We start from the raw sequence: 14,915 nt of genomic DNA, 5'->3' as shown, positions 1-14,915 counted from the left end.
CCGCTTGCCATGAGGTAGCAGAGAGAACAGTCTATGAATAGGGTGGCTGGAGACTTTGACCATGTTTAGGGCCTTCCTCTGACACCGCCTGGTATAGAGGTCCTGGATAGCAGGAAGCTTGGCCCCAGTGATGTACTGGGCCGTTCTCACTACCCTTTATAGTGCCTTGCGGTCAGAGGCCGAACAGTTGCCATATCAGGCAGTGATGCAACCAGTCAGGATGCTCTCGATGGTGCAGCTGTAGAACCTTTTGAGGATCTGAGGACCCACGCCAAATCTTTTCAGTCTCCTGAGGGGGAATAGGTTTTGTCGTGCCCTCTTCAGGACTGTCTTGGTATGCTTGGACCATGTTAGTTTGTTGGTGATGTGGACACCAAGGAACTTGAAGCTCTCAACCTGCTCCACTGTTGTCCTTTAGTAGTGGTTTCTTTGCAGCAATTCGACCATGAAGGCCTGATTCACGCAGTCTCCTCTGAACAGTTGATGTTGAGATGTGTCTGTTACTTGAACTCTGAAGCATTTATTTGGGCTGGTAACTCTAATGAATGTATCCTCTGCAGCAGAGGTAACTGTTCGTCTTCCTTTCTTGTGGCGCTTGATGGTTTTTGCGACTGCACTTGAAGAAAGTTGTTGAAATTTTCTGGATTGACCGACCTTCGCATCTTAAAATAATTATGGACTGTCGTTTCACTTTGCTTATTTGAGCTGTTCTTGCCATAATATGGACTTAATCTTTTACCAAATAGGGCTATCTTCTGTAGACCACCCCTACCTTGTCACAACACAACTGATTGGCTCAAATGCATTAAGAAGGAAAGAAAATCCACAAATTAACTTTTAGCAAAACACACCTGTTAATTGAAATGCATTCCAGGTGACTACCTCATGAAGCTGGTTGAGAGAATGCCAAGAGTTTGCAAAGCTGTCATCAAGGCAAAGGGTGGCTACTTTGAAGAATCTCAAATATAACATACAGTATATTTTGATTTGTTTAACACGTTTTTGGTTACTACATGATTCCCTTAGGTGTTATTTCATAGTTTTGAGGTCTTCACTATTATTCTACAATGTAGAAAATAGTACAAATAAATACAAACCCTTGAATAAGTCAGTGTGTCCAAACTTTTGACTAGGACTGTATATATATTCATTTTGTTTTGGGAGGGGGCCTCACACTCCTGGCTGCAGACCACTCGCTCCCCACAGTTTGGGAACCACTGCACTAGACTACTGCAATAAACCCTCTCACATTGGTTTCACAATAGAGATAAAATCATAATGTGCAGGTTCACAGAACAAACATGTGCTGTTTTTGGTTAGGCCTATTGATTGTCATGGATGCACATAAATTCCAAAATGTGTGTTTTAGTTCAGTTTATTTGTTTTTCAATATGTGATCTATAGGTTAAGAAAGATTTGATTGTAGGGTTTGAATAGTGTGATAAGACACCAACATGTGTGGTGAGAATCACAGCATAGGGTACAAAATCTATTCTAGCTCTTAAAGGGGCAATAGCCTACATTGGGTGTACAATTTTCGACTACAGCATTATTTAATCTGCAGTTATTCTTCTGTTATTTATTCTGTTACCAATAATGTTTACATGTTAATAGTATCTTCTGATCACAATTATTATGTCTCATCTTTAACTAAATGCAATCTTAGCTTCCAAAATGTAAGTAGGTACTGTATATCTAGCTGTCCATTAACACATTCTGATGTCCAATGTTGGAAAAATATCTTGATTCCTGCTTCACCACTCGCTTTCTGAACTATATCCCTCTCATCCATCTCATATTCTAATCTATCTTCCAACCAAACTTCATAATACCCAAAGAAAACATACCATATACAGAAGATGAGTTAGATTGCAGGGAATGATGGATGAGATGTGGTCATTTGGTGTGACATTGTAAGGCCTTCTATCCTGGTATTTCTCAAGGTGGTAATTTATGCATCATTAATCACTAGCCACCCTTTCTGTCGAAAACAAAGAGCCAGAGCCTCGAGCCCGTGCTATTCAAAGACATGTCTTTGCCGCCATCAAGTGATTGAACTGCTTATTACAGTTGAAAGAGCAACAGGCAGAATATATGAAACTCAACTTGTCGGCTGTAGGCCTACCTATGCCATGGAAACAAAAAATTGATGCAACATGTAAAGTGTTGGTCCCAAGTTTCATGAGCAGAAACAAACGATCCCAGAAATGTTCCATATGCACAAAAAGCTTATTTCCCTCAAATTTTGGGCACACATTTGTGTACATCCCTGTTAGTGAGAATTTATCTTTTGCCAAGATAATCCATCCACCTGACAGGTGTGGCATATCAAAAAGCTACAGAGGTGCACCTTGTGCTGGGGACAATAAAAGGCCACTCTTAAATGTGCCGTTTTGTCACACAGCACAATGCCACAGATGCCTCAATTTTGAGGGAACAAGCAATTGGCATGCTTACTGCAGGAATGTCCACCAGAGCTGTTGCCAGAGAATTGAATGTTCATTTCTCAACCATAAAGCACCTCCAATGTCGTTTTAGTGGTAGTGCTGCCGCCTGATGAAACTGAAGAGTATTTCTGTCTGTAATAAAGCCCTTTTGTGGGGAAAAACTCTTTCTGATTGGCTGAGCTCCCCAGTGGGTGGGCCTATGCCCTCCAATGCCCACTCATGGCCGCGCCCCTGCCCAGTCATGTGAAATCAATATATTAGGGAATAATTAATGTATTTCAATTGACTGTTTTACTCAGTAAAATCGTTGAAATTGCTGCATGTTGTGTTCAGGTTTTTGTTCAGTATAGTTGAGCATTTAGCCTAACTTATATTATCATTACATTTACATTTACATTTTAGTCATTTAGCAGACGCTCTTATTTACATTACATTTACATTTAAGTCATTTAGCAGACGCTCTTATCCAGAGCGACTTACAAATTGGTGCATTCACCTTATGATATCCAGTGGAACAACCACTTTACAATAGTGCATCTAAATCTTTTAAGGGGGGGGGGGGGGGTTAGAAGGATTACTTTATCCTATCCCAGGTATTCCTTAAAGAGGTGGGGTTTCAGGTGTCTCCGGAAGGTGGTGATTGACTCCGCTGTCCTGGCGTCGTGAGCGACTTACAGTAGTGAATGCATATATTTCATTTCATGCATTTAAAACCTGTTGAGGCCAGGGGGCAGGATCTTATCCCGGTATTGGGATTCATTGTCATGTGACCATGGCGGGGAATTCAAAACTGCAAGAGTAATCATTTCAAATAATCAAATAATCAACTATTTTCCTCCATTTGAAAGATATATCTCCTAAATCTAACCACGCTGTCCGATTTTCAGAGGCTTTACGGAGAATGCATAAAGTTAGGTTATGTGAAGAGAGTACATTGACAATAGCTGCGTGTAATGTTTAGCCAATTCAAAGAAGGGCATCAACAGACAGAAAACTAGCTAGAATTATGCACTTACCTTTGACAATCTGCATCAGATGACACTCATAGGACATTATGTTATACAATACATGCATTTTTAGTTCCATCAAGTTCATATTTATATCCAAAAACAGCATTTACAGTCGCGGTGAAATTCAGAATTTTTTTCGGCTCGAATGCTCCCAGTGAATCCAGCATTACAAATCACGGAATTACTATTCGAAAACATTGGTAAATTATAATATTGTCATTCAAAGAATAATATATTATCATCTCGTAATTGCTACCGAATGGCCAGATCTCAAAATAACTTTACTGGGAAATCACATTTTGCAATAAACTGGGTACTATGCTAACAACATAAGCTAAGCTATAAGCTAAGCTAAGCTAAGCTATACAGTTAGCATTAGCATCATCTAATATCGATAATAACATTCTAAATATCCCCTTACCTTTGATTATCTCCATCAGAAGGCGCTGCCAGCGATCCCAGGTCCAGAACAAATGTGGTTTCTTTTGACAAAGTTCATAATTTATGTCCAAATAGTTAGCGTTCAGTAGGCTCCCACAAAATGAGGTGGGCAGTGTAAAGTCACGCCGAAAAGCTAAAGAAAACCTAGTAAATAATCCATTTACGTTTGTTTAAACATGTCAAACGTTGTTTAGCATTAATCTTTTGGTCCATTTTTAACGTGAAACATCAGTAAACATCAGTAATATTTTCACACAACCTATCAAGTGTCTAGAATAAACGATTATGACAAAGACACTCTTCTCAGATTTATGCACAGGCGCAAAAAATGAAGTGATGACGTGTCAACTTGTAAGCATTCTAATTCGGTCTGTATTCATCACAGATGCGTCAAACAACTTTATAAAGATCGTTGACATCTAGTGGAAGCCTTAGGAGTTGCGAACTGAATCCTTTCTCACTATGGTATCTATAAAACAATGACACTAAATAGTACAGTCACAAAATTCATTTTTTTTTTTAAATCTATTTTTCACAGGTTTTTGCCTGCAATATGAGTTTTGTTATACTTACAGACACCATTCAAACTGTTTTAGAAAATTCAGAGTGTTTTCTATCCAAACCTGAACAATAATATGCATATTCTAGCTTCTGAGTTGGTGTAGGATGCAGTTAAAAATGGGCACATATTTTTTTCCAAAATTCTCAATACTGCCCCCTAGATTAAACAAAAAAAAAATGGTACTGGCCCCCCGTAATAATAATCATAATTAGTTGTGTTGAATATTAGTCCAATCGTTCACCAAACCATGTATTTAAAAATATATCGCTTTAGCCGACATGTTGCGGTTCATCTGATGAAGGTGCACATGGGCATATTTATATAATGAATATGAAATTGGAGGGAAGAAATTATTAAATATTAAAGCATTAGACCTCTCACTAAAGACGTCAGTCATACAAAAGTTATACTTAAATCCAAATTGGTATTATGTGTGTGTGTGAGAGTGAGAATGTTTTTACTGAAACTTTCTCATTTCATTTTTTTTTTTATCAGTCCCCTCCCCTTAAAAATAAAACACCTAAATATATCCTGTACTGCATACATGTACCATACTCACCTTTCCATCTACCACATGATACAAACCAACATCACAATACCCAAAACAATACCCACCATCCCATTAAACAATAGTAAAGGGTCTGTTATCCCCCCACCTTTGACCCTGTTCCTCCTTGTTAGCCAAATAGAAAACTTTGCCTGAGCAAACAGAAAATTCAACAAAACACATTTGGCCTTCTCCTTAATCGAATACCTGTATCCCATTATAAACACCCTAACAGTAAAAACCACCCCCAACCTCTCACACAGACATTCCAACAGAGACATTAGTGACATTAACCTGCTGCACACAGAAAACACATGAATCACAGTTTCTTTCATTACACAGAAAGGGCACCCCTGTCCGATTCCCAGTTCAACCTGTGCCAACCAGCTGTTAGTGGCCAGGGCTCCATGAAGAACCCTCCACTGGAGGTCCCCTGACCTCTTTGGTACTGGGGGTTTGTAGAGCCCCCTCCATCTAAAATCCACCATACTCTCTGCCCCACATACCCCCTGCCACTGATGTGCCTTCACTCCTGTTAGGCTCCTAATGTTCCTAACCTTAACGTAGAGGTTGTAGAGGGCTTTACCTCCCACCCCTTCAAACTCCCCCAGGCTCAGAGTGTTAAAATCTAACAAGTCCTCCAGACCCCCTTGCCAGTCTCCAGTCTCTGCCGTCACCTGCAGTGGCGGAAACATTGGTGGCCTCTCCCCCTTTGGCCGCTCAAACACCCCCCTTACCGGCTCAGACAGTGCCTCCTGGACCTCCTCCAGGAAGCTCTCCAGCAGCCTAAGAGATGTTATTCCTGTTTGTTGTGCCAAGACTTCCGGGGTTTTCCAGCCCTCCTTTATCCCTAGGCTGCACTCCAGATCAAAAATCTCCCCAATTAATTAAGCTTTTTAGGGACAAGAAAATGATCATACCTATCCTATAACAAACACAATTCAGCAATTCATTTTTTTCTAGTGAATAAAAAACTCTAGTCTAGGCTGTAAACTGCAGTGAATACGCCATTTCAATAACCGCAACAACAACAAAAAGGCCCTGCGATTTGAATGCATGTTCAATCCCGAAATAATAATAATAATATACCCAAGGCCTGATTAGGCAACCATTTGAATCAGTAATGGGTATTTTCAGTTTACAAGGTCCAAAAAGGCACATTAGCAGGGCAGTCATAATGTGTACTTTGTCAGGATGTATCAGCGTTTACAGATAGGCCTACCATCAGAAAATATGGCTTTCACATGCGCTGTTTGTCGTGGATCATCATTTTTCCAAGTCTTTCTATGAATGTGGCCACCAATATGCTCACACGTTTAATTTGTGCTCTGCTTTCTCCCCTCGTGAGCAGCCTCGCGCACCTAGAATCAAGACCGTGTCAGTAAAACCCGTTTTTGATTGGTTTTCAATGTTTTATCGGGAAAGAATTGCTCTGAAAGTGATCCAAACGATAAATAGAGCTATCGTTTTTCACTCTTTTTGTAGTTATCGTTGTAGTGTTAATGCTCCTGTTCACTTGAATTATATATATTTAAAAAATCGCGTTATAGCTATTGTCCTTGGTGTGGAGGGCCCTTCCCTACCCTTAAATTACCTGAACAAGGCCGAGATGGAGAATTGTGTATCCATGTGAGCCTGTTCATGTTACTATATGATTGAGCATTCAAAAATGCATGCAAGCCCAGTAGTACAGGATGTAATTATGAGCATTCAAGTGAAAGTGTAATTGAACCTTTGGAGAGATGGAGAATATCATTTTTGGATTTATTTAACCCAGTAAATTGACTGAAAACACATTCTAATTTACAGCAACAACCTGTGTCAGTTACAGGGAAGAATGCGCCAATTGGAAGCTGGGGATGATTAGGTGACCATGATGGTATGAGGGCCAGACTTGGAATTTAGCCAGGACACCAGGGTTTACACCCCTGCTCTGACAATAAGTGTCATGTGATGTTTAATGACCAGAGTCAAGACACCCATTTAACATCCCATTCAAAAGACAGCACCCAACAACAGGGCAATGGCCCAGGGCAAATTTCTTTTTTTTTTGACCAGAGGAAAGAGTGCCTCCTACTGCCTCTCCAACACCACTTCCAGAAGCATCTGGTCTCCCATCCAGGGACCAACCAGGATCAATCCTGCTTACCTTCAGCGATAACCCAGCAGTGGGATGCAGGTTGGTATGCTGCTGGCAACAGTCATCTTGCCACAATGTCTTATGTGATCTCATTGGCCATGTTAATGACTGAACTAACATTTGTCTCCTGATTGAGCATCTTCATATGTACTTTTAATTATAAAATAAATCACCTCAAACAGCTTGTCTGATTCACTGAAGCTTCATGGTGATGATAGAAAAACAACCATAAAAATAACAGAATACAAAGAACACAAGGAAAATCATGAAAGGTGGTATTAAATACTATTTTTATTAAATGGCAACAGAATCACATGCATTGTTGGGAAATGTCCATTGGGACCTTGTATGACTTCTCTCCCTTTGTTTTAGTTTGTGTGTTGTGGTCCCTTTCTGGTCCAACCCACACAGAGAGCAGACTTATCCTTCAGATTCATTTCATGGAGGACGATTTCAGTAAATTGAAAATGGGTTTAAGAGTGCAAAATTCATTAAAGTGCTAGCATAACTCTTGTGAAAAAAAATTTGTGATATGGCAAACAACTTGCTCATCCCATGGCTATGAGTAAAAAAACAAGACAAACCGAAAATATGTATTTCTTTCTCTGTATGGTCAGTATCTCACAGAAAAGTACTAAATAAAAGTGCAACTATTGCATGTTTCTCTCTCCAAGACAATCACGTTACCAAAATAGAGGCACGATTTAAACACCAAACCATGCGAGGTAAATTGTTTAACAGTACCTTCGATTGACACGGCAGGTAGCCTAGTGGTTAGAGCGTTAAACTAGTAACCGAAAGGTTGCAAGCTCGAATCCCTGAGCTGACATGGTAAAAATCTGTCGTTCTGCCCCTGAACAAGGCAGTTAACCCACTGTTCCTAGGCCACCCTTGAAAATAAGAATTTGTTCTTAACTGACTTGCCTAGTTAAATAAAGGTACAATTTTACTGGAACTGTGTGTCAAGGTCATAAATTAAAGGCTCTTACCCTTCAATCTCAATATAACACGGGACAGTCTTTTCCAATAAAAAAAAGAAATGTAACATCAAAACCTGAATTAAATTAGACAGTGTAGCTAACAGAGGTTAGGTACTGGTAAGGTCATGTGTTGCTCCTGGAGTTTCAAGACAGAGAGGAGGGATATGTCTCCGGCTGTGCACATGGACGGCAGTGGAACGGCCTCCATCTTGTGCTCAACTGTGTTGTAGTGGCACTTCCTCAGATGGTCAGACATACTGGAGACTTCGGCGAACCGCCACTCATTAACGGGGCTAAAGGCAGTGCTGAATCTCCACACCTGCCCGAACAGAACAGGTAAGAAAGCATTAGTAAGGCAGGAAAGTTCAATCCAGTCTAGTTAACATTTAAAGGGGTATAGGGTAAGGGAATCAACATCAGTGCTATTGTACATACAATAAGAAAGGCCTATATGGTGGCAGTGGCACTTTAAAATCCTAGACAGGAAATGTAAATCCTCAGATGAGGGTTGTAAATAAAGTTTTATACAACGGGTGGGTCTAATCCTGAATGCTGATTGGTTAAAACCGCATTCCAGCCGGGGTCTATTCCACAAGTTACCACCTGACTGCGCAATCCACTGTCTCATCAGCCCAGCCAGGCAGTTTATAAACTTGATCTCCACTATGAAAAGCATCTAGACATTATCTCACATTTCTTTTAAACTAACATTTAGTTTTCAACAGCAGAGATTTGTAGAAACCTTGCTGTCTGTCTCTCCTACATTTACAACATTGTTTCAATGTTCAAATTCGATCTCCAGCTGTCGTATAGTAATGAACGTGTCGGAAGTCTGGGATGAGACAGACAGGCAGGCAGCTTTTCTCAGCCAATCAAAATCATGAATCAGCATCATTTTTTATGGATATATACAAAGACATATCAATAAGAAACAGGTAAAACGAGACCAAGTGCAGCTAGTTTGCAGTCTTTCCAGCTTCAGTTTCAAGTTAGTGTAAGCTGTGTTGTTGACTAGCTCCTCTGAACAACGCAAGAGCACATTTTCTATGCCAGGTGAAATCGCGCCTCATTAGCTAATTGTTCTGGGATGTATCCAAATAAATGTCACTAGGAAACAGCTAAAACAAATGCAGCTACATTGTTGTTATTCTGGCTACACTTTTCGACATGACTGTAAATTAGCCGTAGTTGGCTAGCTAGCATGGGATAAGAACGTTGACAGCCAGTATGGTAATAGAACATTTAGAATTAACAACTGGGTCGCGTCCATAGATACAGAACAAAAAGACTGAATGACTGGCTCGCTTCTCTGGCAACCGAACGGATAGAATGAACGACCAGCCGGCTTGTTTAGAAACCTTAGATTTGTGTCGGGACTATGACTTGAGGAAGGATGAAATACTATGAATAAATTAATCAAAATAAAGTTTCTAATGAAAATACAGTGCCTTCGGAAAGTATTCTGACCCCTTGGCTTTTCACATTTTGTTATGTTACAGGCTTATTCTAAAAATGATTAAAGAAAAAATCCTCAGCAATCTACACACAATACCCCATAATGACAAAGCAAGTTTTTTACATAAATTAGCAAACATTTCCAAAAACTGTTTTTGCTTGGTCATTATGGGGTATTGTGTGTAGATTGAGGGGGGAAAAAACGATTTAATACATTTTAGAATAAGGCTGTAGCGTAACAAAATGTGGAAAAAGTCAAGGGGTCTGAATACTTTCCAAATGCACTGTATGTAAATCATTACTTGAATATGTTGGTGACCCATTTTATTAAAGTGATGATGCCCTCAAAGCCGGTGTTTGCAGGATATATTAGCACGGTTTGCCTAACAACACCTGAGCCAACATATCCTCTAGACACCGGCTTCTCGGGCATTATCAATTAAATAAACTAGATTACTGGTTTTCCAAAAGGCGAACTTTTACACATACTGTAAGAGTAACGAGTTGACATCACCTGGTGGCACAGTTTCAGCCAACAAATGTGAGTTTCTTACCCTCTGCCATAAGAAAGTAACGTTGGATAATGACTTCTCTCCCACCGTAGTTCTACAATTCCCCGGGACTGCAGCAGACTAGCACACGCGTACCTCATGGTTCACGACAACATGGACAGCTGGGACAGGCTGAAGCCATCCAGGAAGCAGGCCACATGCTGCAGCACCTCAAAGGGAAGCCCACCTCAAAGGGAAGCCCACCTCAAAGGGAAGCCCACCTCAAAGGGAAGCCCACCTCAAAGGGAAGCCCACTAGACTCCCCAACGGTCCCCCCCCCCCTCAATGGGGCTGGGCTTCACCCTGAATGACCTAAAGTTCTGATTATGGATGACCTTTGACCCCTGGTATGAGGGGAGAACCTGCGCTGGGAGTAGGTGCAGCCGTAGTAGGCCAGGGGACAGTGGTATTCCATCTAGTTGCTGAGGCCTGTGTGCATGTCCTTGTGGACGTTCTTGAAGTGGGAGGAGTAATCGTCCCTGCAGAACAGCTGGCCACAAACGAAGGAAAACATTTGCTGGAGCCGATTACATGGGATGTTCCGGATCTGTGGAACATCCTCTAGAACCAGGTCCAGGCTGAGGGTGCGGAAGGGGCTGGGATATGAGAGTTGTGGCGCATGGTCACAGGCAGCTGACGACGCCAACCCTCGTGCTGGTCACCAAGATGGGGGCAGGGGAGGTGAAGGTCTGTGTGCCAAAGTTGACGTGGAAGCCGTCCACATAGGCAGTGTCGGAGATCCTGAGGCACTTGCGGGACTCCTCCAGGCAGAGGAGGGCAGCTGCAGTGATCAGGTTGATCTTCCCCAGGCCCATGGAGTCGTCCTCCTGCTCCAGGTCTGATGTATCCACTGTCTTGTCCTCCATTTTGGGTCTAAACCTAACCCGGACTCGCCAACCGTTGGACAGAGCAAACTGGCCCGAGCCTCTGAGCAACAGGTGGTTCTGGAACTTCCTCTCCAGTCCCCTGTCCTCTAGGACCACGTGACTGGCCCTGTGTGCCATACCCTGGTGGATCTGCATGGGTGGTGCGGGTTGCGTTGCTGGGTGAGATTGGGGATGCTGTAGCTGTGACAGAACCAGAGGGCCCTTGAGGTACAGGTGGAGGATTCAAGTCATCTTGCACCTTGATTGGGCAAACTGCTTCACTGGAAGACCAACTGGTTCCAGGCTGATGCTGATCTACTGAGTCTGAACCTAAGGCCTGCTCCCCTGGTCTCTTCTGAGAGCCTTTCTCACTCAAACAACCATTACATAAGCTTTGTTCATTCAGCCCCTCAACACTCCTCGAGGTCACACCTGAAAGCTCCATCCACATGTCGCCATCGTAAAGACCTCCATAGCAACCTCACTGTCAGTTCCGCTGACCACTCTAAGCTCAACTGATGACCCTGCCTCAGCATTTTTCATCTCAACATTCATCGAGTCTGCAGCTTCCGATTGGTGGGAGCTGACGTAAGCTCTGCTTGCAGGTGAGAGGGGGCTCCGTTGATTGGGTCTGTATATTGAACCGTGTTTGAGGTCGCCCTGTGCTGTGACCAGGCTCCTCCTCAGCTGGACCGTAGCCCGGTGGAGTTGGTGCAGCTGATAAGCTGACCGTAGCACTCCTTCACATCCAAATCTCCAGCCTGTTATGAAGCAGCAGCTCATCGTTCCAGTCAATGCTGTTGATCTTGATGCATTGCTCTGTGCTGAGGACGTCCAACGCTGCGGCAAGGCTCCGCGCCGTCTCCACCATGTACAGCTTGCTATACCACTCCTCGTTCAAACCATTTATTCCGTTAGCAATTTTATCCTTCGCTGAGCTCAGTGGCGGTGACTGTGACGTCAATGTTGGTGGTGACTGTGACGTCAATGTTGGTGGTGACTGTGTCGTCAATAGTGGTGGTGACTGTGTCGTCAATAGTGGTGGTGACTGTGTCGTCAATAGTGGTGGTGACTGTGTCGTCAATAGTGGTGGTGACTGTGTCGTCAATAGTGGTGGTGACTGTGTCGTCAATAGTGGTGGTGACTGTGTCGTCAATAGTGGTGGTGACTGTGTCGTCAATAGTGGTGGTGACTGTGTCGTCAATAGTGGTGGTGACTGTCGTCAATGGTGGTGGTGACTGTGTCGTCAATGGTGGTGGTGACTGTGTCGTCAATGGTGGTGGTGACTGTGTCGTCAATGGTGGTGGTGACTGTGTCGTCAATGGTGGTGGTGACTGTTTCATCAAGGGTGGTGAATGCGTTGTCAACGCAGTGTCCTTCTCACTCGCGCTCTCTACGGCGAAAACAGGTGGCTCTCTCTCGACCGTGGGCGCCATTGGGACCACCTTGAGGGACTTGACCAGCGTGTACTTTACTTGTCCTGCAGGGCCAGCGCCATGTCCAGCTGCTCTGTCTCCTCCACCCCCCAGCTCAAGCTCTCGTATGATGTGTAATCCAGGCAGCTGATAGCTCACCTGTTCCACTCCATGGTGCGCAGGCATCCGGGTCTGCACTAGTGTGTCAGGGAAGCCAAAACCCCGGTTCAGGCAGGGCACTCTCTCCAGGGGACAGAGGAGGAGGTGCTCGGGCCCTTTGTAGGAGTGGAAAATGGCCCCACAGACTAGGGGGCAGGTGACAGGAGATACCGGGTTCTGGCCTGGTCATGCACCTCTGACTCAGGCAGGTCACACAGCGGATATGTTGCTGCTCCATCTTTAAGAGGGCAGGGAGTGGAGTATTTAGAGTGTTGTAAGGTGGAGCTGGGAGTGGTGGTGGGACCGGGAGAGTCAGCAGCTCTGTGAGGGAAAACGAGAAAATACACAGGACCTCATTTTATAGTTTTGATGCAGACAATACAGTACAGTCAATACAAGAAGTATTTAAATGGAATCATTAGCTTTTATTTCTACACAAGTAAATTGGGTGGAAATGTACCAAAATGCAGCAATTCACTGTCAGAATTATGCAAGTATCAACATTATATCAAATAATAATTTGGATAGGAAAGTGGTCTGTCTTGCTCAGTTCAATACGTAAACTAAAGAGCGAGCTAGTTTAGCTATGTCGAGTCACTGTAACACCAAATAAAAAGCATAACAACTTGACTGGCCAACTGGATAGCTACTTAGCATAAGTTAGCCGCTAGTTCGCCAGATTTGTTGACAAAGGAAAACAAGCTGAAGCTAGCTAGCAAGTTAGCAAGATTCAGCTTGATCAACCCAAAACAAACCTAACGAATGAAGGAAAACTATTTGAGGGACTGGTTTCATAGACTGGCCATGCTGACGTTGAGATTCATTGTAGACAACACCTAGCAAGAAGACCGTGTCGCAGTAGCTATGTCCCATGAACAACTCAACAAAAAACGTATATTCTTGGCTAACGTTACCTACTACAGTAGCGTGGAGTTGATGTAAACCGGTTGTTCAAACTCTACGACTAAAGAAACATAGTTATTTTCCCGTTTATCTTACAGTGTTACAGCTGGGTATAAACTACTTTTTTCTATACATTTTTTCTCTTCTTTCAATCAACCTCCCTTTGCCTTGTGTGTCTGCTGCGGCGCCTTCTAAACTGAGAGCATCACCACAATTTTGTTGTAAAACGTTTCTTAAACTGAAGCAAATGGAACGAAACAGGGAGGGACCTACCTGAATTTGTCCAATAGAAACTCTCATTTTAGTAACGTTTTGCAACTGTTTGTACTAACGATTACAGGTCGTCACTAGTTACCACAGCCACAAAGTCTATTTTCGTTTACATTAATGTTACGAAATAGCCAATTTTGACTTTGTGACTGTGGTAATTAGTGGAAACCTCAAAGAGAGATGTGAGTTCCCATTGGACAATGATTGTCATGTGGGTCGCTGTTCTTTCCTTTTTCTTGAAGTTTGGCATGTGAAGTTTTCCTTCAACTATTTCACCGCGAAGCAGTCGTATGCCAGATGTCCATAACACGTTTTGATATTAGCTGGGTAGTAATGCGATTCGTAATTAGCATCTTCAAATGAAGAACTTGTATCATTTAGCTGAGACGCTAGTTGATATTGTCATCATGCAGCAGTTACGTAATGATAAAATCGTCCATATTCGATTCGGGAACAGGAATGGCTCATTGCAATGTAAGGGGCGGATCGATATTTACAGAATGGAAAACGGAGGAGGGTCATGCTTTTTCAATATCAGTCAAGGGGAGGATTTAGTATTTTTATAATTGTTTTTAAGTAGTCCAGCGGAGGGTAATGCAATTTGTAGTTGATGACATTTCAATATTTCTCTGTGTTTTAGAATGAGTTGCTTATTAGGCTATATATTCGTGTGCCCGATGCAGGCCCTCATCTCTGATTCTCCGCTGGGCAAGCAATATCAGTTGTGCCTATAAGCTATTTATTGTGGTCTCAATCAAAAGACTAGTGCATGCTCTGAGAAGCACAGAGCAAAGTTATATTTCTAAAATAGCTGCTGGGATTGTGTGAATAAAAGTAGGCTGCATTACACACTGCAATGGATATTCCAACCCTGAGCTCCCACCTGCTCTTGCTGATCAAAAACATTTTGTGTGCTGCTAAACCAATGGCTGTGCTGTGTAGTGCAGTTCAGGAGGAGAATCAAAGTTTTTTTCCCACAATTATTTTTGATTAGGCCTAGTGCAATAAATTAAATATATTGTGTGCGGACTAACCTATAGCCTATGTTCTGTGTAGTTTGAGAATGGGAGCGCGAAAATGAGGAGGAGGACCGGAGGTCAACTTTGATAGCTTGCTACTACTATAATGGATTTAGTTAAAAACAATATGTTTCTTGTCCATGATGTATT

General features: G+C 42.6%; 1 protein-coding gene and 1 pseudogene across 1 annotated transcript; both read right to left on the bottom strand.

Annotated features, from left to right (window-relative positions):
* Positions 1 to 7,415: 7,415 nt before the first annotated feature.
* LOC115174450 (mucin-2-like) lies at positions 7,416 to 12,755 on the bottom strand. The gene is made up of 2 exons (XM_029732978.1): positions 10,137 to 12,755; positions 7,416 to 8,446 (listed from the first exon to the last, which is right to left on the bottom strand). The coding sequence occupies exon 1, from the start codon at positions 12,598 to 12,600 to the stop codon at positions 11,923 to 11,925; it is 678 nt and encodes a 225-aa protein (XP_029588838.1). The 5' UTR covers positions 12,601 to 12,755; the 3' UTR covers positions 7,416 to 8,446; positions 10,137 to 11,922.
* On the bottom strand, positions 10,178 to 11,782 carry LOC115174387 (F-box only protein 30-like; annotated as a pseudogene).
* Positions 12,756 to 14,915: the final 2,160 nt, after the last annotated feature.

Source organism: Salmo trutta, chromosome 35, assembly GCF_901001165.1.
Source record: "Salmo trutta chromosome 35, fSalTru1.1, whole genome shotgun sequence".
NCBI lineage: Eukaryota > Metazoa > Chordata > Actinopteri > Salmoniformes > Salmonidae > Salmo > Salmo trutta.
The sequence above is the reverse complement of the archived record's forward strand: the minus strand, read 5'-3'. Positions and strand labels throughout refer to the sequence as shown.